This window comes from Colius striatus, chromosome 3, assembly GCF_028858725.1.
Source record: "Colius striatus isolate bColStr4 chromosome 3, bColStr4.1.hap1, whole genome shotgun sequence".
NCBI classification, from domain to species: Eukaryota; Metazoa; Chordata; class Aves; order Coliiformes; family Coliidae; genus Colius; species Colius striatus.
The window spans coordinates 56,999,446-57,023,501 of NC_084761.1; the positions used below are offsets into that span (position 1 = coordinate 56,999,446).

Genomic DNA, 24,056 nt, shown 5'->3' on the forward strand with positions numbered 1-24,056 from the left:
TTGTAGACAGTTGTTATGTGGGGGGAAAAAAAAAATTATTTGAAAGTCACATTTCATTAGGTCTTTTAAATTAACTATTTTTGAGTGAAATACAAAATGGCATTACAGCAGGTCAACAGGAAATAAGAGGTAAATGCAAGGCTACAGTGAGAAACAGAAGATTAGTGTGTTCCCAAAGGAAAATAAACAATTCACCTCTTCCCTTTCCAGTATAGAAAAAAAAGGAAATTATAGAAGAATAAAGACTGGAAATATTTCCCTTACGCCACATACGTATGCTATAAATATCTGAGTGTCTGTACACGCGAAGCCTAATTTTGCTAAGGGTCACATAAGATTTATATTGATGTAAATCAGAAGAAACATTAGTATGGTAAATAAGTTTCAAATGTTTGACTGTCATCAGACGAGTACAATTAGCATATTGATCTCTTCACCACTGTGATGGCCTTTATCTGTCTTGTTAGTGATCAGATGTAAAATATTTGTTCAAAGTGGGAATCTGTCCAAGAGCACAAACTGTGAAACTAATTAAGCCTAACTCATTCCAACGCTGAGGATGCTTTTGCATGTCTCTTCAGTTACCTCAAGGTTAGATTTTTGTCTGTGCAAGTGCCATTGGTCCTTTATACTTTTCTTTTTAGATGGAGAATGACCTTCAATGAGGCAAGCCTGCTTAACTTTATTTTGTGTAGAACCTTATGAAAATCCCATTAAAATATTTTACAATCAGTGACTTCTTTTGTGAGGTGAAATGTTAAAATGTTGTGGAAATTCTATATAAACAAGCTATTCAGAAATTAGAGATGAGAGCTTTCCCTCATATATGTGAGATTGTCACCAGGTCTTTTCTTTCACATGTACAAAATATTTAGCACATTTCAACATTTCATCTATAAATTATTAAAACCTCCACAATGTGAACATTTTGTGGGCAATGCTAAATCTTCTATGTTTCTTATGTGGTCTGAAATACTTTTATTCCTAAACTCCCAAAACATAAACATTGTTTTCCTATGGAAACAAAATGTTGAGGTACAAATTTAACAATTATTTAAAAAGTAGAATACAAGATAAAAAATTAAAATGTACAGTTCTGATACAAGTTAAAAAAAATTCCTTATTTTGCATTATCTTCTTACTACTCTGCTAGCAATCCCCTAGAGCTTATGAAGGCCACAGACCTGCAACTATTTAAGCTTTTCACAGCTATAACTACATAATGAGCATCCCTAATTTCTCCAGTGTTCAGATTCATAGTGTATGGGTTTGCCACACTGTGCCTGAGAAAGGTTGTGTGAGTGCTGAGTAAATTGCTGCTTCGCAGTGGAGCATGTGCAAAACACATGTGTGCACATGTGTTTTTTCCCAAAACTTGTCCTTTACCACATACTGAGTTTGCAGCACACTAGGGATTTTGCCTCAGAGAGAGAGATCCAGTCTGTGACCAGATGCTGATGCTGCCAGGTCAAAGCCGGTAAAGAGGCTGGTGAACAACTCTTACGAGTATCAGCTGAGGGAGCTGGGGTTGTTCAGCCTGGAGGAGGCTGATGGGAGATATGATCACTCTCTACAACTACCTGAAAGGGAGGTGTAGTAAGGTGGGGGCTGATCTCTTCTTTCCAGTAAAGAATGATAGGACAAGAGGAAATGGCCTCAAGTTGCTCCAGAGGAAGTTTAGATTGGAGATTAGGAGAACTTTTATCACCCAGAAGGTTATTTTGCATTGGAACAGGCGGCCCAGGGAGTCACCATCCCGAGAAATATTAAAAACACACACAGATGAGGTGCTGAGGGATACTGTTTAGTGGTGGACATGGTCATATTAGGTTAGTGGTTGCTCTCCATCAAAGATCTTTTCCAACCAAAGTGATTCTATGACAGGCACCCCAGCAGCAGCATGGGCAGTGGACCAAGGCTTGCTGTTGTGGAAGATGCACTACCAGAATACCCAATCCCTAATGTGCACTGCCAGGAAGGTTTCCAGTAAGCTGGATGCAGCAGTACCAGCCCATTTCGGAGCTGGGGCCTATCAGATGCAGCGAGGCCACAGCTCAGCTCTCGCTTACACAACAGCAGCCATTTTCCCCATTTACGTTGCACTCTAGGCACAGGCTCAGACGGCGCCTCTGGCTCGCCATTCTTTGCCGGGGAGCCTCGGTCAGGGGCCTGGCCGCGCAGCGCCGGTGGGGCCCTCCCCTGGCCCGAAGCAGCCCCTGAGCGCAGGCGCCCCCGCCGCGCCTACAGCCCCCGTCATGCCACACCACAGCGCTTCATCCTGACGCCACAGGAGCGCGTCGCGGGGCGCAGGGACGCCCGCCCAGCCCGGAGCTCCTGCCCCAGAAAAGGATGTAGCCCTTTTCCATAGCTTCAGGTTAGAAAGCTTTCAGGGGGTAGGAGTAAAGGGTGCTAGTCTCCTTCTTGAAGCCTGTATAAATGGGAAAAGCACCTCCCCCACCTCACCCCCCCAGCTTAAATATACTAAGAATACAAGATACAGTGGGGGGTATGATAATCATATAAAAATGAGGGGTGTTTGTTTCAAGTCGTACTTACGAAGAGCTATGAATGACAAAAGGAAGGAGATGTGCATCTTTACCGACAGCACCCTGAACTCGGCCACAGTTCCACAGGAACCAAAACTGATGGTTAACCCAAGTTCTGCCTTAAGCAGTCACAAAGTAGAGGAGGAGGGTATGAACAATGCCCTCACACTAAATAAAGTTCTGTCACAGTATGCAGCCTATTCCTCTATGTCAGAGAGAAACAGGAGTAGTAGGGAAAGTGTGAAATACAACAGAAAAAAGCATTACCCAGGAAAGAGACTAAAACTGAGCTCTGAAACAAGGGCACAGCTATCCTTGTAGTAAGTGGTTTGGGGTTTTTTTTGCTAATTTTAAACATCACAGCTGTGCTACAAGAACTTTAGCATAACAAAAAACCTGCAGAGACTGTCTGTTGAAACAGTCTCCCTTGGCTGTACATCTGCTTAGAAATGACAAAAATCACAGTTTCCCTTAGTTGCATTTATTGTGCATGAACTTCAGTCACATTTTACAGCTTTTCATAGAAATGATATAAATCAATACACACAATCACATCAAAATCCAAGTTCTAAAAACAAACACACTTTTATTTCTTACATGTATACTATAAAATCCCAGCTGCATTTTCAAGAAACAACAATTAAGGAGAACATTCTAGTGTTGGATAGCAGCAAAACTTCCAATATTTATCGTTTTCCTTTAAATGACACAATCTCCATGTTTGTTTTACACTGAACAGTTTAGTTATTCCTGAAGTTGTGCCCTAGGACTAAAACAGAATGGATTTTCAACCACAAGACTACTTCTCATGAGAGCCTTCTCATTTTTGACCAGGGAGTACCCTGTCCCCACAGAGGTATTGGCTTCTAAAATAATTAGTCTACATTGGTAGACAAAGTAATGCTCAAAACAGAATAGTTATTTCACCAGTCTTCCCAGTAAACCCGTGAAATAGAACAAAAACAATTTGTTTCTCCAAATTCTAGAACACCTTTCTGTTGCCCGCTGCATTTCACTTCCCCACATATACCACTTTAGCTTTTGAATTAAGGTACTGACATTTTCTGGAAAGTCAAAGGAAAGAGTAAGGATCTGTGTAACTAAGGATGCATCTTTGATAAAAATCTTTAAACCCATTCCACACAAGTTAGTTATGAGGTCAATGAAAAAGCGTACTCAAATATTTTTGTATTAAGTTAGTTCACTCAGCAGAATAGGAATTTTGTTTATTATTAGCTGTCAGACTGCTAGGAACAAGGAAGTCATCAGCCCTGGAGATCCTTCCTACAGGTTTTAAAGCCAGAAGTCTGTGTTCAAATTGCTTATCATTACATTGTTTTTTTAATTACACACTTATGCTATTTGCCATTCCAGGGTACCAACTAGTTTGTTTGGGTTTTTTTTAAATCCTAAATTGGGTGCTAAATTTCCCCACTGGCAACAGTTTAATTCCATTTCTTGCCAAAGGAGAAAAGAAAACCCATCTAGAAAGAAAGCACCTAGTTTGCATAGGATTATTGAAGTACACCACCTCTAACAGTGGAAGCAGTGGGACTTGGTGACAGAACATATCTAGTCTCAGCTTCAGCACTAGCAACTGAAAAACACATCCTTTGCAAAGTCAGTTTTTTCTAGAGAACGAATTTGTATTCTGGAAATATAAAATACTTCAGCAGTTTGAAGCTCAGTGGTTACAGCAGTAGAAAATAATAACATAAACTGAACAAAGTTAAACCATTACCTCAAGTCCAACTTTGACCTCTTAGGAACTAAAAATTCATGAAGCTCCAGAACCTTTTTTCAGAACTGATTACTTGAAGAGAGCCACAGTGTCAATTTGTAATAGGTTTATAGTGTATGCAGAGGTCATCCATCCAGCTTAACTTCCATTTCAAAATGTGACAGATGATTGAAGAGTAATCTCTACAAATCAGTCTGGATATTACATTACCTCCTATTCCCTCCAGAGCTCCCACAGCTTTCCAAACGCTGTTAATTTTTGATTTGCTGAGATGTTAATGCCAACAGTCTCTTGCTAAGCAGCGCGTTGTGTCGCTGAAGATATTCTATTACGTCTCCTTGCTTCTCAACTATCTCTTCTAAACTTGAATTTCCCCTTGAAATAAAAACAGTGAAAATAGATTTCAGTGACAACAGGTTTATAACATAAAATGTCAGAGTTAATTACATACTTTAACAAGTTGCTTCCTTCAGTTTTACTTTTGTTGATCTCAGATAACTTTTGAGGGAGGAGGCAACCTACAACATCTTTATATTTAACCTCTGTTTTGCATGAGAAAGCAGGAAAAGAAAAAAGTTTGGCTATACTTCATGACATGTATGCACAATCAAGTTACACACTTCCCGCTAGACACCTGCGGAAAAGTTCTCATAGTATGAGAAATCTTTGTTTAATAAAGTTAGTGAGCCAGACAACATGTTACAGTTGTACTAAGAAATCTGTGGCACCTTTTCCAAATACATGAGGAAGCTTATTTTAAGCAGGCATGGTATTTTTGTTCAGTTGTGGGGATCATAAGCTGTTTAAGACATTAATTTCTTGATTAACCTGCAGTAGCATACACGGTACATTACTATATACAGTGATATTATCTGTCACAATACCATAACAGCATCAGCACCAAACAGTTGTGCTATTTCAGATTTACAGCCTCATGTACAGCTAGCCTCCCGCTCCAGCTTTCAGACATCATTTTAACATCATTTGATAGTAACACTGCAACATGTGGTAAAGTCAAGATAATTGAGAACGAGTAACAGTACAGAACTTTTGTCAAATCTGTAATTAGGAACTTTTAAGAAAACAAGAACAACTACCAATGCCTGAGCATATTCCAGTCTTCCTTTACAAATTATTTGAGATTCTGTGGTTCTGTCATTATTTCTTTTTATCTGACTTGGAGAATCTGCCCTCTTACTATATGTGCAAGCATCTAAGAGGCTTAGAAAGTTGCTCCTCAGTCTTGCAACATCTCATGAAGGAATATTGCCCTTTTCATAGTTCTCAGAAAGTGCTGAAGAGGACAGCTAGAGTCTTAAAAAGTTTGGGTCAAATTTAAGATCTACTGTAATTAAACTGGGGGAGTATTAAAAAAAAAAAAAAAAAAAAAAAATCAAGAAAACAAGAAAACAAGTTCTGTAGGCAGAAAGCTGGCAACCTTAACTACTAATATGCTCTACCAAATTAAAGCACCAGTCCTGATCAGTAGGTTAGAGTGTAGCAGTCATAACATTAAAAACATTCTTATAGCCAGGGTCAACTGAAGGGCTAACAGGATTCACTTTTCAATAGACCTTAACTCTCAAAGGAAAGAGTTGTATAGAGATGAATTAAAATAACTATTTTGCAATCAGTTCTCACAGGAAGTTTGCACTCTTTAATAAAAAATAATTAGTCTTTCCTCAGTTGGTCATTGTTGCAGACTCATTCCCTGGGTATTTGAGAGATTCTCAGGGGAGAAGCTGAATGAGAAAGGAATGAGGTCCATCATGCATTCACCATGGTGATGGAAGTCACAGACATTGTATCAAAATGCAAAACAACTCTAAATCCTTCCTGTATCCTGGACATCTACTTCCAGGTTCCACAGAAGTAAGTGCATGCTCCATTTGTGACATCAGGTGAGGTGCTGAAGTATGTCATCTCTGCACTTCAACTTTTTACTAGGGCACACTTACAGAAGTCATATTGTAATAGAAAACTTATAAATAAATTCTTATATGGGAATCTCTGGGAGTTTTGATGATTAGTTTTTGTTAAGTCATATCAGACTCATTTCAGCATCTAGAAGATGTTTGAGCAGTCAGAAGGTGCACAAAGGACAGACTTAGTGCTTGTGATGTTAATGATGTATAGCTTCTCTGTTTCTCTGAGACCTTCCTTACCTCTTAAGTGCCCATCCCTCCCCTTCCCACCCTTAAAGTTCCTCCTCAAACTGGAAATACATTCCAAATCCCTTGCTAGAATCTCATGTCCAGCTGCTGGCACAGAACAAAGCTGCAAAATTTTATTCATCTATCAGCTGTTCACAATATATTTCCTTCCCTGAAAGAACTGGGTGAAGAAGCTAGGCTTCTGTAGGCATACTTTAACAGTATAAGACACCAGCATCTTCCCTATATAAAGTCAACTAAACCAGATTAAGTATAGTTATTTATAGCACATTAAAGGTCCACGCAACCAGCCATAAATGGTCAAAATAATTTCTGTCCTCGTGTTTGAGGACCTCTATACCCTAACAACAAATTGATAGTACTATGTAGAAAGTACAAGACTCTGCTGCTTCTCAGTTGTGAGTGTAAAATGTCACCCTTCAGCATATAGTTTCCTTCAGAACTGTTATTCCCACCTCTTCTTTCACTGACAGATTTAAGATTATATTTAAGTCTGCAGAAAGTAATGCAACTATATAGGTAACAGTGACCGATGTACTATGTCTGAACATAGCACTAGATTAACACAGAAAACTCTACCTGAATCCAATTTCTGAGGTAATGTGACTAGGGTAGGCGTACATCTTTTCTTCTTCAATTACATCAGGTCTTGGCTTCGCACGATTGAAGTTGCTTATTTTCACTGCAACAAAGTCTTAAATTAGTTGGAAAGCAACCAAAAAAAAAAAGCGCTTCACCACCAGGCTGTAAGTTAAAACCAAAATAATCTAACAGATGGTAAGATTGTCTTAGCATAGGAAATGGAAAGGCAGTAAGGGAATCTGGGGAGTGAGGACAAACTAAAGAAAAGCAGAATCTATCTCTACTCCTTTCTGGAATGGCTTTGATAAGTTAGTGGTGATTTGGTACCTTTTTTGTTGTTTGCTGAGGTCTCTCACCCCCCTCAGCCCCACTGCCTAAAAGACCACAGTGAAGACCTTTATGGGGAAGCTTGAACATCCTGCTTAACATCTGTAAAGTTAAATGTGTCACCTAAGATGGTGAAACCCTAGTTGCCTTGGAGAGGGTACTGAGACTCAGTCTCCAAATTCATGCCGTAAATTAAGCAGCCTGTCAGAGGAAAGTTGCAACAAGTTTTTATACTAGTATCTAGGTAGGAACTTCTAACTTCAGCGCTTTGATAAATACTATTTTGACTACATTACCGGCAGTGAAGCAGCAGGTTGTCTGCCTCCTCTAAAACTAGGGTAGACTTGCTAGAGAACACCATTAAGTATTCAAACCTAGGCAGCTCTGTGATCAGCTTCACATTGTGAACCTTGCAATGTTGGCTATCAAAACCAGAAATCATTCCTGGGCACCTGCGAATAAAGTTTTAAGACTATATTTAATAGATGTGGAATGGGGATGGGAGAAGCTATAGGCACCATCTGCATTATTTCTGGAAGGAAGTTGAAAATATTTGAAGCTGTTCAGTATCAGATCCTCATTCAGGGAATGTACCAAGAGATCCAGACTATGCATTTGGGACTCTGCCATTCAGGCTGCCTATGAAACTATACATCTAATGCCACTAAAAACATTACAGTCTGGCTCCATGAGAAGTCCACACTACTGCAGCAGAGAAAGACTGTCCTTACAAGTCAATAACATGGTGGTGTTTATTACAGGCCACCCTGCTAAAACAATGCAAAGACCCTCCAGAGGTTAACTACAAGTTAGGCTCAAAGGTTAGTTATTTCTGTCATGGTAGTCCTTTATAAATACAAGCCACGAAGGAATGGATCTGGAATTCTGAACATGAGTTGTCTGTGGGAATGTTAGTCTTTCATTCAAATGACATTGGAAGTATGTAAAAAACTCTTTAAATACATATATTTAGTAAACCTTTTAAAGTTTGACTCCATATCCTACTAATAACAAACTTACATTAGTAAGTAGACATTAAGAGCTATAACTATCATACTTTATTTCATGCACATTTACCTCATTTGAATGATTTATATATGTCAAGTCTATTACAGGTCAATCACAGCAATTCCTTGTAGATTTCTGAATTCCTGCCTCTGCATCCTACAGCTATACACACATACACTGCTGAATGGAGATAGTGCTAAAAAGGCAGTAGTATTTCAGAGGACACCGAGCATCAAACAGGTCATAAATAGCTTCAACAAACAAGAAGAAATACCTATAATTATGATCAGGTATTCATTGCCACCAATTTCATTTGTGAGGCAGTAATATTTAAATGAAAATTTCAATAAATGAGCCTTACTAAAGATAAGGATTTAAGCATCATTCTAGTAGTTAAGAATTATTTATTCCACCATGGAAAAACAATGTATGAATTGGCATTACCTTCCCTGCAAAATTTAAGAGTACTATAGTAACACAAGTAAGGGGTTGATCATGAGTTGCTAGTGTAAAGTGACCTTAATCTCCCCATTGTTGCTCAGCTACCTTAGCTGATACTATCTTAACAGTATCTGCTAAGTGTTTGCCTTGCAGAGGGGCAACCTAGGCCTGAGTAGAGGACTGCTCTTAGAACTATCCTACTGAATAAGCTTCATGCTTCCATCTGATCACATATGCTGTTTTGTTTAAAGAGAAAAAAGTTACCATCTGCATGTCAACATTACTACAGATTCTCAGGCTATTTTCAAAACTGGACAAATACGTTTTGATTTGCTTCAGTAGAACTTCAGTTTGATGCTTAAAACATTAAAAAATAAAAGCACACAGCATTACACACAAGAGACAGACATGCATGCAGCCTCTTAGCTTACCTCGACATGTCTTATGATGGAAAGCAAAAGAAGTTACACTACCCCACTGAAAAATACAACCCAGGGTGACGAAGACATTTCGCATCTTGGGGCACATTTGAAGTTACATAAAAATTAAACCTCCTTTTGCACACCAAGCTTTAGAGAATTAAGCTTAAGGACTGTTGTTTGGGGATTGCTGAGGGAAAATAAGGTAAAAAAATAATTTTTGCTGTTGCCAAAAGGAATCGCCTTAGTCCTTCCTAGCAACACAGCCCTCCTCTCCCTCACCTTTGCTCCAGGACTCACTGGACCCTTCCAGCTGAAAGAGGCTTGAAGAAAGCAAAAGATTGCACCCCATAACTTCCTAGTATAAACTGGTTAATGGATTTGATGTGCAGAGGAACTGGCACCGTATAAGCTTAGAAACAAGACTCTTTCAGTGATCAATAAGCAGATAGTTTAAGAGCTCTTATGGTAGTCTAGGCTGAAACCTTACTAGTATGAAGGTCATTTTGCTGCAGTTGCATATAATTTTCTGCCAGTGTAAGAGGCACAATGTACCTCTGTGCTCCAAGAGGCCTCAGGGTAAGAAATAGCATTTCACTGGAATTCCTGACATTCTATTAAAGTTCTGCAATTTATCTCTTATTTCCTGAGTTTCCCAGGAAAGCAAGTATGCGTATGCAAAGAAGGGATGATCTCCAGCATTCTTAAAATAGTTCTCTAGGATTGCCATGCTTATGTTCCCTCACCGTTGCCTTTATTTCTCCAGAGGACTGTTAGTCTAGTTGGGCCAAGTTGGTCCATTCAATGGAAAGCCTGACAAGCCTACAGCATAGGACATAGTTTGGAGATGGGACCTAGTTTGTAATTACATTTTGATTTCCATGTTGTTTCAGCAGAGTCAAGAACGGATTTTTTTACTAGATGATCAAGCTACTTGGCCATATCTCTGGGTCATTACATTACTAAAAACATACCAAAATTCCCTTCTTGTCCAAAAGACAAGACATCCTACATGAATTTAGTAATCACTAAATCACAAAAGAAGTTGGATTAACACAAATACTGACCACCATAGAAATGGCTTTTACTTCAAGTTCTAAGTTTTAGACAGTACTAAAGAGGTATTTCAACACTCCTGTTTTATCAGATGTCTGGAGAAAATTAAGTTCTGCCCAGTGGTTTTGTTCCCCCACCCCATCCACAGACGAAGCAGTGCTACTGAGGCTACTTAGGTAAGGTGCCATCTCCTTGTCTGTAGTCATAAATACTCAGAAAGCAGCATCTCAGAAACAGGACTATAAAATATCTAAACTCAAGAGCAGGAACTACATGTAATTTAAGCAGACATAGACTTCACGGTAAATCTCTCTAGTTTTGTCTTGTACCTTTTCAGTGGTTTAGGTTTTTCTCCAGCCAGTTATGTTCATTTGAGTTAAACTATTTGGACGTTTATGGCTTGCATTAAGATCAGAGAAAACTATTTGGTTCAAGCATTTATTAAACATTTTAGATAGTTCTGCAATAGATTAATGGAAAGAGGTTTATCAAGTCTTGCTAAGTTACACCAAACCTAAAAACAAGATAACCTTATACGCCAACAGTGAGAGTACTTAGCAATGCCTCAGTATCAGTATTAGCAAGGATTCCAAAAGCCATGACTTTTTTTTTTTCTTTCTAAACATTCATTAGAGGGAATCTTTCCTTTTAGTGGCAGAGGAATTGAACCTTTTGGAGCAGGACCAGGGAAAGAGGAAGAGTCTGGAGAGTAACGCACAATTACACTATCAACTATGCAAGTCCCACGTGAATATCTAAGAAGCAGTTCCAATTAAGTCAGCTGGCTTAAAGCTTCACAGCTTGTGACACACAGATTTGTGAACACTGATAGTCAAGCCTCTTCACGGGACACTTCTGCAACAATTATGCACTTATTGCCACTTCACTGGATCAATAGCTTTGAGGTAACATGGAGCTTTCATTTAGCATCACTTGGAGACCAAACCAAGCCTGACAACCTTCCCATTTGTTTTGGAGTTGGCTTACAAGCACAGAATCATGGATACCCCAAGTGAGCTACTGTGAGGGCAAACAAAAACAGTGAAGTGGCAGCTACAATAAATCTCACTCAATAAGGCAAAAATTGCCTCTCTCACCTGTGTAAATCACTAAGCATGTCAGTGAGCTAATCAGCTCCAGGCCCAGGACTCCCAGGAAGAGATACAAGTATACTTTACTGTGATCAGGAAAGGAATGCTGGGTTGACAGAATCAAAAGCAGGGCTGCATTACCTAGAAAACAAATGGTATATTTTATGACTGGTAACAATTTCATTAGCTGTTGAAAATAACTTAGTACTCTCTCATCCCCAGTATCTGCACTAGGCTGCAACATTTCAGTAATGCTTTTACATTTCATACCATACTTGCCTCTTTGGCCAACTTTCTTAACACAGGTGATGCAAACTTAAAACTGCTGGCAGCAAAATGATGTTTAATTTTAGCACTTGGCTGTAACAGTAGAGAGTTACAAGCTCTCCTATAGATTTTTCTGACTTAAAAACGTGAGTGGAAGAAATGCACTAGAATTACCTAATACATGTGTGGGCTTAAACAGTTTCTAGCTTTAATGCTGCTATCCATCCCCAAAACTGCTTGTAAACCATTCATTTTAGTTTCTAAGAGGTCAAATCAAACAATCCAAAATGAAAGTGTTTTCCTTTATGTAGTAGGTTTGAGTATTTCAATAAGGCTAACACAACAAACTCAACCACCTTGCTTTCATGAGGAGATAGGTAGGTTTCCAGTTGCCCAGCTATTATTTGAATACTTGCAAGTTAGTAAAAGTTTAACTGAAACAAGCATCAGTCAAGGAAAGCAAATGTTGAGCTACAGACCTAACAAAGCATTTGCAATTCCTTACACATCCTGTTCTGATACATAGAGTGAAATGTTTTTTTCCTTCCTAACTGCTCTAACCAGTGTCTGGACAAAAACACTAAGTGTATTAATGTAGCTAAGGAACTGTACAGTTCTTTCATACTGAGTTAGGCAACTGAACTGTCAGGATGGAAGAGGTATCAGCAGTGATTAACATGGCAGGGAGTTTGCACTAATGGAGCTAACCGCCTTCTGAACTACAGAGGATCTACATCAAAAGTCCACAGCACACAACTGATTGCACCTGAACATTAACACACGCTCAGTTTCTCTGGTAGGGGAGAAGTGAGCTCCATCTAAGGCTGAAGACAGGGCTAAGTACTCCAGATTACATTGCAATAGGCAGAAATAGTCCTTTTACTGTTTTTGAAACGTCCTTAAAGCTGACATAGCCTGATTTTGCCACTGCACTCCAAACACGTCTTTATCTTCAGAGCTCTATCTAGTGGCCAGAGCCTGAAGTTTTGCAGATTTATCAAGCTGACTAGCTCTTTTAGTGACTGAATGGAAAGCAAGCTAAGCTTTATATAAAAGCAGGACCATCTAACTTACCAGTTCTGATGAAAAAAAGTTGTACCCCAGTTATTAATAAAATTTACAGAAGAGAAGTGGGATTATAAGAGGCAAAAACACTGTAAAAGCCACCCTTGTTCTCTTTTCCAATGCTATTTCTCTGCAAAAAAAAATCCTCTTAGGTGGATTTTAGATTTGTTGAAGCAGTTTGTAGGAAAAACTACATCAACTAATTGTACCAAAACTTCCCTCAGCTTCACTACCCAGAGATGTAACTTAGAATACAGTTAAACCACTCCCATACACCACCCTTTGTCCATAGAAAGAGGGCAGTCAGATATAACACCGAATATTACATATAGATCCACTGAATATCATAAAATTGCTTATTGTACTGATTTGACAGCTGTTGAGCAACATGCTCAATCAACAATTAATCTGTTTCTACATGAACTGCTAAGCTTGAAAAGGAGTAGCAAACTTCCTAGAAAGACTATCAGCCTTGCCACATATCCAACTAGACAAACAAGTATGCAAATCAAGATCACTAGCAGCTAAACACAGACCTTTCTGTCTGAATGCTGTATGCCTGAAGACTAGATGCAAGTGCCTAGATGTTCTACTCAACCTCCCACTTTTCCATGACAAAGAATTCTTCACAATATGCACATTGCAGGCCAGAAAGGTCAGTCTGGAGGTCCACTTGACTAAAATAACTGTCATTTATAAATATTAATAGGCAGGTTTAAAAAAGTTCATAATATATAATATTTATAATATATGGTTTTATATAAATTGATCAGTTTTTTTATGGTGTTACAGTTTCAAGCTTTAGAAGAAAAAACAGGAAAACAAATTCATTTCACCTGTGGAGTGTATCAACAGTGGAAGCCTTTTTAGATGTCTTGTCGATCTGTATATTAAGAAGTAACCTCTGCTTCTGACTTTACTGTGGTGGTGCTGGACGTATCGTTCAAAGAAAACATACAGAATCCACAGAATTACTTTTGCAATGATTATGACAGTCTGTACTTTAAGTGGGTGAGTATAGTTTCCAGGGCACTTATCCTTGTTTGGATTGGGATAGGAGCAAAACATAGCTGCTAAAAATGCTAGAACAACAAAAGAAACCTGGAAGAGAAAGGAAGAGAACTCTTAAAGTTAACACTTAACCATAAAAAAGGGACAGACTTATGTAATTTATTCCTTAAGCATTACTTTCTGAACTTATTTTATTAGAGTTGAGATAATGTATAAAACAATAGATACTTAATACAACTAAATGTCATTCTGGAAACATACTGATGGCCATAACTGCTAACTACTAAGACTGTCTTCCAGGAGGGCAACTAAGTCTACAGCAGACCAGAGCTGAGAATCACCACTTTTCCCAGAATTTCCTCGAAATCAGTGTCACTGTTTGAGTCTTCACTTCATAATGAATTTATTTATTTATGAAGTTTCTTTGTTCCTTTTTTTTTTTTTTAAACTTTAAGGGGAACTTGATGCATAATCCCTCAAAAAAAACCAAAAAACAAAAAACCAAAACCCCAAAACAAAAACAAACCCACATCTCTTTAGACTCATTCAATTACACTTGTTGCTGCTCTGGAGGCCAGCCTCTTATCTTATTTCAGTCTGTATTTCTTTAAATTGGCATTTCATAAGTGAAAATCAACCCTTTACTACATCCATTGAAGATAATATCCAGGTTATGACACTAGAGGAAAGTGAAACATCGTAAGTCACATAAAAAGTGATTAACACTGGCTAGGCACTTCAGCCAGTTGGTAATGATTGTTTAGTGTATTTACAATCAGATTCTTCCATTTTGCTCAGAACTTAGAATGACTACAGTCAGTCAGATTGTGTATAGACTTATCCTTTCATACTAGTGCCATTATGCCATAGCTTTTCTTGTCTTTTCTCCAAATTTTCAGCATTAGCAGCGAGCATCTGCAAGTGGACATTACCTGGGGTATACACACAGGGCTTTTAAACATCTTTACAGATTTTTTTTGTCATATAAAATACTGTTTTCATTCAGCAAACAAGAAAATATGATATTTTCTCATCATGTTTCATTCTACAGGAGTATTTTAAAATAGAACTGTAAACTAAAACAACTCCCATCCATACAGAATTCCATTAGCCTCAAGTCTGCAAACATCTAACACCTCAAATGTACTTAGTTTAAAAAAAGTGCCCAATGTTCTGCATCTCCTAATAGGAGCAATCCATCAGAACTGAAGATGGAGGCAAGTGTTCAATTTAATTTGCTAGTTTTGTTTCCATACTTAGTTTTGTGGATATCTGAGCCCATTACCCTCTTCCCACTCCTCTGAACCTATTTTTCATATTCTTGACATTCCTCAACAATTTTCTTCACAGAAATGTATCTTTCAGAGCCACTTCATTACTCTTCATATGAATTACCCTTAGCCTGCTCTGGTTGTGAACGGTTAGGTAACTGGGAAAGAAAAAGGAGGAATAATTTTCCCCACAATCATCAATACCTGAAAAGGACATTACGGAGGACCAATAAGGTAGAAAGAAGGTGGGAGGAAAAAAGTGTGTGCCTATATTATCCATAAGACCACTACTTCAAATGCAAATTAAATTGAAAACAACCTTCCTACTTATCTCAAGATAAAGAAGTTTCATAAATAAGAGGGAAGTTTATCAACGCCACAGTTTTTTAATCTATTATTTCACCACCTCCTTTTTTTACAAAGCTAAGAGTAACCCAGCTAACCCATATTTTATTTGGTCCATTTACTGTTTCGTTTGACATTTTAAAACAGTAACACATCTAGTTCTACTCCCTCCAGGTGTTAGGAATGTGTTTCAGTACAGAAAATAGCTATATTCAGCTGATGCAAGAGAGAATGGCCTAGCATCGCAGCTATACTAATCTAATACAGCAGTGTATACAAGAGGAAACATAGGTGGCATTAAGAATGGCAGTTATTAAAGATGTTTTACTTATAGTTTAGGGCAGTTCAACAGCAACTCCTTTACCCAGTAGAGGAGATTTAGAATAACATTTTTAGTATATAAAAGAGTAGTATTAAAGTTCAGTTTTGTGTGTGTGCATACACAGAGGGGATTAAGGAAAGGGACGGTTAATATAAAGGAATCATTTGTAGCCTGTACACTTTACACTGCTCTCCAGTCTCCTGATAGGAGCCAGAAGCCTGCAGGAAAACAAGGCTTGGCAAAAGGAATGCCACTCAAAAACCAGCCTCACCACACTTCAGCATGTCCTACCCACACACTCCAGAATCCTATGTTCATAGGCAGCTGCACCAAAGCAGCTGTTTGCTACCTAGCTCTATTTCTGGGCACAGGAGAGCACAGAATAAATACTCCAAGTTGGAAACAAATTCCTTCAAAGGTGCATTACAACCCTACTGTACAATATTACAACAGCTTAATTTCTCTGAGATACTGGCCTCTTTGACAGGATGTGCATCAGAAGCTAACCTGGTGTCTCCACATTCCACAAGGCTTGTGCAATACAGACTTCAAGTGCAATCCAAATGGAGTAGCACCAGAGCTCTTCTCATAGGGGAAGGGAATCAGGCTGGATATGCAGTTTCCACTGGGAAACTTTGGGGTTATTTTTGTTCCAAATTTCTTTCGGGAATTCAAGTAGAAGTCTTTCTTAAGTCCACTTGACAGACAGAGGGACATTTCTTGATATTACTAAGAGGCCTACAAAACACTGACTTCTAAAATTAGAAGGCTAGAGCATTTTGTTTGAACAGCTTTATGCAGCTGCCCGAGGAGAAACAGCAGAAGTTGGTATGTGCTTTTTAAGTCCTATCAAAGAATGTTTTGCAGAGCACTGGGTACACAGCATTTTTTGTTTGAGATCAAACAAAGCTCCAAAACAGTTAGCAACACACATGTACATGTCTTGGGCACTCTCAGGCTTTATACACATACTACCATCAGGTCAAGGTTAGTGGCATTACAGAATCATTTAGACTGGAAAAGGCTCTTAAAGTCATGAAGTCCAACTTTTTATCCAACACTATTAAGTCCACCACTAAACCATTTTCCTAAGCACCGAGTACTGTTTAAGTTAAATCTTAGGATAGGAGCTCTTCACCTTTCCCTTCATGTTTCCACACTCTTAAAATCAATAATAAGCCTCTTCAGCTTATCAGGGATAAACTCACTACTAGGCAGAAGTCTCTCTACTTCTGTCTACTAACCTCAGTAAGGCCTTCATTCTGTTAGGTAAAAGTTTTGTCTTATCTGTGCTTCTAACTTTTAACTCCCAGAAGTCAGAGCAAGAGATAAAATTTGGATTCCTTTATCTCTCCATCCAATATCACGCAAAACCCCTGGAGCAAATCCAACTGTACTTGTGTAGTTACTGTAAGAAATACCTTAAGTCTTCCCTACAAAGTTAAGTTCAGCTTCCAGAAGACAAGGTATCAAAATGATCTTAGCCCTCTAAGTAGTATATGTACTTCTACAGTGGTAATAGTATTTTAAAAGTACATTTCCAACAGTACAGAACTACTATTTGAAAGGCTTTTCTTCCTAACAAGATGTGTCATAGCATATTAGCACCAATAAACAATCAGAATGAGAAAATAGCAGGTATCACATAGCATATACATTATGAAAATTCATTGGCTAACTGGACTTCACTGGTTTGGAAGAACAGCATATGCAAATATCAGGAGAATTGTATTCACGTGAACAGTGAGAATTCAGAATTGAGACAGCGATTTTTGCTAAGGAAGTCGTGCTGCTTAAACTTACATGTATTAGCAACAGAAAATTGGCAAGGAAAACTGCTGGGATGGCGTGAAATCTTGGCCTCAGTTGGGAATGCAATGTATGAGATGAAATGAGTGGTGCATCCAATAGCGGATCATCTTCCAAACTCTGTGTTATTTCCAGGGAACCCTGGAAGAGAAGGGGAGGGTAAAGAATAATAACATGTAAGTTCTAGAAGTAAAGTACAAAGTCTTAGCAATTTCCTGTTACCAAATCAAGCTTGGGGGGGTGGGGGGAAAGTTAGTATCTTCAGACAAACGCTTAAGTTCCAGGTAAAGTATCATCACATCTTTATCATAAGGAATCTGACACTAATTCACCTCCCAGCATCACACTGATTCTTCACAATCTTTAGTCTTTAAAATGCACTACAAGTACTTGAGCATCACAGAGAGGCCTATAAAGGTCAAAGGTGGAAAAAGTACACAGTAAAGTCTCTCTCACATACTTTATATAGGTACTGTAAAAATCCTTGTTATTCTTTCTTCTGTCCAGCTATAGTTAGAGGCAATAACAAACCTGCAGTATACCAGTAACAATTTCAAGTAATTTAGCCACTGACATTACTGATACGTCAAAACATCTGCAGCAGCAGTTCAAACTGAACTCAGGCAAGAAAGAAGCAGTCCAGAGGGAAGAATATGCTACCAAGTGCTGGGCAAGACATTCTCTGCTTTCACGAGAGAGCCTGCAGCCTTCACATGTCACAGTGGCACCAATTACTAGGGCCTTGGCTTCACCTTCAGCTCAGATGTTTTGTCTATATAAGCTTATAGAAGTACCTTTTACAGTTTGCGTTAGTTTTACCTTTTACTTAAGCTTTTCTTTTTAGACAAATAACTTCGCTCAGTGCTATGCACCTCTGCTCCTTCCAGGCCAGGACACAGTCATTAAGTACATCTTACAGTCACTATGAATACTCACACTGTCTAAACTTCCCTCTTAGCATCCTGTTATGTCTCATGCTGTGGCTTGTTTGCCTCAAGAGATAAAGAAACTCAAGATTCCAAATCAAGTTTTGTCTGCTCTCCTCCTAAGTGATACCAACCACAAGTCAAGGCCAGACTCCATCCCACTTCAGACTTCTGGCTACTCTGAGAGATATGTCAAAGTTCACTGAGATATTTACTGTTTTCAATCTGAGGACTTTTCCTTGTCACAGCAGAAAGTAGCATATATCTCAACACAAACAAGGCATGTCATTCTTTTAGATACTAGCACAAGAAAACATCTCAAGAAGTTTTGGGATGAGACTTAAGTTTATACTTCATTCTAACTAATAAAATGTAGATTCGCTCCCTAGAGGTTTTATCTACAGACAGTTCTTTACAGCAAAGGAACTAATCATCCAGGGTTGTTTCAGTCAGCAATGAGTTTTATTTTAGTACTGTGAAGGCCACATTTTCCTCAACCACAGAGGAGTGCAAACAGACTTCTCACCTATTTATTATCTTTTAATTAGTCTAGTCTTTGACTGCAAGCAACTCTTGCTGAAATATCTGTCTGGTAAAATGACCATTTACTGCAGACCCAAAGGTCTGCAAGTGGTACTCCTCATGTGATTGAGAAAATCCAGAAGCAACAGTACAAAGATGCTCTCTGTTCCTCATCCTCCCGTTTTCAAGGGCCAGGTATAATTTTAAGCTCTGAAAGTGAGTAAGCAGGACTGGCACTCCAGCAGCCAAGATATCTTGCCTATTACAGAATTCATACCAGAGTTAACAGCTCACACCTCCCACAAAGACAGTGATCCTCCTTAGGACAACCTCCTTTGTCTCATGGGAACAGGTGAGCTCACCACTTCTACAATACTATGACAGATCAGCACACTCCTTCACAGACAAAGCTTTATCACAACATGTTTGACCATGTTACTGCAAGACCGGCTACAATCCATCTCTGCATCTTAAAATACAGCTAGTGTTAGGAAGCACTGGATGACATAATCTCCTTGAGTAGATATAGCAACACGGGGATGAGGGGAATTAAAGCCAGAGAGATAATGATGCCATGCAATCAGCCTGACATTAAGAAAATCAAGACAGTGTCCCAATTAGACCAAACACAGATTTCATTTAATTTAGATGAGTCAAAGCCACAGCTGTCAAAAAACAAAATGCCTTTAAAAAAATCCCATCTGTTCGGCACTGATGTTACCATCAGGTTAAAGTTTCAGCCTTTTAGCTCTGTGACCCATTTCCAGCGTGTAGCCACCTCTGCTGCGGCCCGGCACCAGGAGAAGGCCAGGCCGGCAGGCACTGACAGAAGCCACAGCACCGTCCGCGCATGCTTTCAGCTAGAGGCGGCGGGAAACATCCAAATCGACGTGAAAACGCCGTGGTCACGGCAGCGCACAGCATATAAACTAGAAATTGCCTGTCTGTGGGGGAAAAAGAATAACCCGGGATAACTAAACAAGCTACACGAGCAGCCTTGATTAAATTATTAACTTGGGTTAAAAGCAACCCAAATCACTGGAGGTGGTTCAGGCCCGGTCCGGCAGGGGCCCCGGCAGCTTCCTCATTTCCCAAACGGCCATTTACGAGACGCCGGGGCCGGCTGTTTCCCCGGAAGAAGAAGATAAAGCCTTCAGCTCTCGGTACAGACCACAGCAGAAAGAAGTGGAAGGAAAAGACGAAACGGAGAGCGAGGCGCTCTCCCGGCAGTGCCCGCTGTAGGCGGCAGTCCAGCCACACACCCCATGAGGAGCCGCCGCCACCGCCCCCCCGACCCCGCTCCCGCCTGCCACACTCACGTTGTCCAAGTCCTGCCGCCGCCTGCCCACTGCCAACGCCATCTCCGCTCCCCACTTTCCACAGCCTTGCTGTATTTAAGCAGCACCCGCGCCAGATGCCGGCCCGGCCGCCGCCAGCTGGCCAGCCGCAGGCCCCGCCGCCCGGCCCCGGTTGGGCCCCGCGATTGGGCCCGCGCCGTGCCGCAGCGCCAGCCCCGGGGCGGGGACGCAGCCGGGGAGCGGGCGGGAGCGGGCGCGGGCAGGCGCGGAGGGGCGGCTGCGGCGGAGGGATGATATCAGCGCGCGGGGAGAAAGGCTGCACCGCCGCCTCGTCCCGCTGACCACGGTTGGGGCTCGGGCGTTACTTGCCCGGGGGTGAGGTCTTCCCACGTGGCAGAGTGGGGGTCGGGTCCACGGTGTGTAATCCAGTAGCCGCAGCCCAAACTTGGGCCCTGCTCTTGCGATCCCGCGTGGAGTGCCGCACTCTGCCCCGGCCGTGCTTGGTCAGGTTGACTCGGCAGCCCGAAGCTGAATTCATGAGGGGGAATAGTTGAAGGCCCAGGGCTGGTGTCCCGGCGGAGCGGGTCTAACAGGGACTTGTTGTGAAAGTGAAGGAGTCTATGGACTTACTTAGCGGTGGATGTCTGTTACATGACTGTGTCAGGTTGCTCCTTCAGACCAAGTAAATAAGTTTTAGTGTGCATAAAGCACTCAAATGGTCTAGTTTTATGTTTTGTGAAGAAACATGTTTTCTTTAAAACCTGCCGACTGCTAATTTCATTTTACAACCTTTTATTCTCACACTGAGAGAGACTATGGCCACTCCTGGTGTCCACACTGCTGATTTTGTGGATGTCTCCCCTAGTGTTCCTTGACACCCTATTGTATGCTGAATATTCTTAGGTATTCTTTGGTAATCTTTTTTAGTTTATCTTGCCTTTCTTAGCTACATCCATTCTGAAATATGAAGGACTGGGATGATGCAGTTTACAAAGTGAATGTTTGAGTTTACAAAGTAGCATATTAATTATTTATTGTGTGCTTAGTTTATCTGCTAATGTTTCTAATCCTTCTGTTTGCTCTTTATAACCATCCTTGAGCCTTTAGCTGACGTTAGTGAGGATGCTGAAGAGGATCAAAGCTGTAACAGAGGCTTGAATGACAGCAAGATTGTATCACCTCCAGGTTGGAATTGTTCTTTTTGTACTATTTAAGAGAAGCCAGGACTGAACAGCTGACATGGCTCAGCCCCTCTTGAAAGAATGCAGAAGTACCATGGGTGAAAGTTGCTTTTGCTGTATGGGCTTCTTCAGTCTGTTTCAAGTTTTTCCTCTCATTTCTGTGACTTCTCTTGGGTGTCTTTTTGTAGAAAAATACCCTACTGAAACCTCCCAGAGAGAGCATTTACTTGCATTTAATATTATAAATGCATCACTTGGATTTATTTGTTCTTGTTTAATATAGCTGCACTATGGGCAGCTAGGGCTATGCACTGGGCAACTAGTTGAAATTAAAAACAAGCCTTAAACTTACTCTTCAGTAAGATTAAATCCAGCTCCTGTGATAAGAGGCTGGCCAGTTCCGGTTTCAGAGCCCAAATGTTCACTTTTTTAGTCTTCCTTATTATTCTTCCTCTTTTTTTCCTTCCTTGCAAGAGTATAAATCCCAGTGATTAGCAGTCAGAGGACAAAGGTTTTCTGTGACAGCAAAATGAGGCCACAATTCAGTTGTTGCTTTTCAAGTAACAGGCAAGGTATTCTGCATTATCAAGTTATTAGCTTGGCAGGTTTGCTCTGAATCTACACAGATCACTGGTTCAGTAAATTGGTCTGAAACATGATTGTGCAGTTTTTATAAGGATGCTGTATGACTGCCAGAACTTCCCACTTCTTTGTATAACTGTAAAATGGACCTATGTAGTACCTTTGAGCTTTTGCTCAGCTTGAAAAGCATGGAGTCTTTACCTTTTGTTTGTTTTGGAAAGAGCAACAATATTTGTGTTCTGGTTAACGTGTGTGTTCTGGAATAACCAGAAATGCTAGTGTGCAGTGTGTTGTACCTAGTCCCATGGCCAAGAAGCTAATAACAGTGCCAGTTAATGACAATGGCTAGAATATTAAAAACAAAACAAAACTATAAATACATGTATATGGATTAAAAATACTTTATAGCAGCTTATTTTTTTAAGAATGAAAATATTGTTGCATTTTTTGATGAAACAAAATGAAAACCCCAAACCAAAAAGAGACTTTCTCAAAAAATAGTCACATATCGTCTCATATCACTTTGCTGCTAATTCTTCCATCAATGACCAAATAAAATGCTAACTGCACGCTTATTTCTTGTTTCCACACATCTTGTTTGCTTGCTTACGTGCATGCTTAGGAACGTACACAATTTTTTTGACCTTTAATCTAGGGGGGTTGAATTCTGAATTTGGCAAGAATGATATTTGGGGAGAAACAGTAGGAGGGAAAGAGAGATAATTAAAAAAAAAAATAGAACAACTAGTCAAAGAGTTAGGAACCAAGAAGCCTAAAATCAGGGATGTGATTCATCATTTGGATACACAAGCTCAAGTAACTACCTTCTTTTATTAGCATAATAATTTCAGTTGTGAAAGTAGTCCTCCTCCTGTTGCCAGTCTCTATAAAATTACTATGGGCTAGTTATAACCTGGGATTTAGCTTACTTCTTCAGATACTTGATGCAGTCAGGTGAGAAACACATACTTTGTCTACATTACACCAGCAGCATATTGTTTAAAATTGCTGCCAAGTAGTTGTCATTTCTCTGTGCTTGTTCAGAGAGAACTTTCTAGTAATCTCTGAACATGTAGAGATTTAGAAATTTGGTCTAATTTATAATGCATTACTGCAAAGCGCTGTATACTTAAAAAACACCTCTATTCAATGTCAGCATGCACAGACATATGTAGTATGCACGATGACATTACACAAGTGTTTGATATAAAATCAAATAAATAAATTACTCTAATTTCAGAATTGTAAAGTCCCAGGCAATTTACATTTATTGGCACTTATTTGAATGTGTATAACTTCATATATAACTGTAAATATTGTTTAGACAGAATGGAAAATAAAGTGTTCTCAACAGGTTACTGAAGAGCACAGTTGTGGAAAAACTACAACTTTAAATATTTGAAGTGCGTATATATTTACTGTACACAACATCAGTTAGTATTTTTAGACATATGTGACTGCCAATTTCACAGAATCTCAAGGTCTGGAAGGGACCTCAAAAAGATCATCTAGTCCAACTCCCATGCCAGAGCAGGACCACCTAGAGTAGGTCACACAAGAACTCATCCAGGTGGGTTTTGAATGTCTTCAGGGAAGGAGACTCCACAACTTATCCGAGCAGCCTGTTCCTGGGGTCCATCACCCTCACAGTGAAGAAATTCTTCCTTGTATTTCTTTGGAACCTCTTATGTTCCAGCTTGTACCCATTGCCCCTTGTCCTATCATTGAGAAGAGCCTGGCTCCATCCTCCTGACACTCACCTTTTACATATTTGTAAACATTAATGAGATCATCCCTCAGTCTCCTCCAAGCTAAAGAGCCTCAGCTCCCTCAGCCTTTCATCATAAGTGAGATGCTCCACTCCCTCATCTTGGTGGCCCTGCACTGTACTCTCTCCAGCAGCTCCCTGTCCTTGAACTGAGGGGCCCAGAACTGGACACAATATTCCCGAAGCAATTTCACAAGGGCAGAGTAGAGGGGGAGGAGTACTGTCCACACCCCTTTTAATCCACCCCAGGATGCCATTGGCCTTCTTAGCCACAAAGGTTTATCTAAAATACGTATGTAATCTT

The 24,056-nt window shown here is 39.9% G+C and overlaps 1 protein-coding gene across 2 annotated transcripts in view; it reads right to left on the reverse strand.

Annotated features, from left to right (window-relative positions):
- TMEM192 (transmembrane protein 192) overlaps window positions 1–20,402 on the reverse strand; it is a 31,226-nt gene extending 10,824 nt beyond the window's left edge. Inside the window, exons 1-6 of one of the 2 annotated variants that reach the window (XM_061994018.1) lie at window positions 20,243–20,402; window positions 17,470–17,616; window positions 13,554–13,818; window positions 11,392–11,526; window positions 7,041–7,143; window positions 4,498–4,662 (exon numbers count right to left, since the gene is read on the reverse strand). In XM_061994018.1, coding sequence (XP_061850002.1) covers window positions 4,539–4,662; window positions 7,041–7,143; window positions 11,392–11,526; window positions 13,554–13,818; window positions 17,470–17,616; window positions 20,243–20,284 — 816 coding nt within the window. In that variant the 5' untranslated portion in view covers window positions 20,285–20,402 and the 3' untranslated portion in view covers window positions 4,498–4,538. Of the gene's footprint in view, window positions 1–3,011; window positions 4,663–7,040; window positions 7,144–11,391; window positions 11,527–13,553; window positions 13,819–17,469; window positions 17,617–20,242 lie in introns of those variants that run through there. The other variant, XM_061994017.1, reaches the window with a different exon arrangement.
- Between the last annotated feature and the right edge of the window lie 3,654 nt (window positions 20,403–24,056).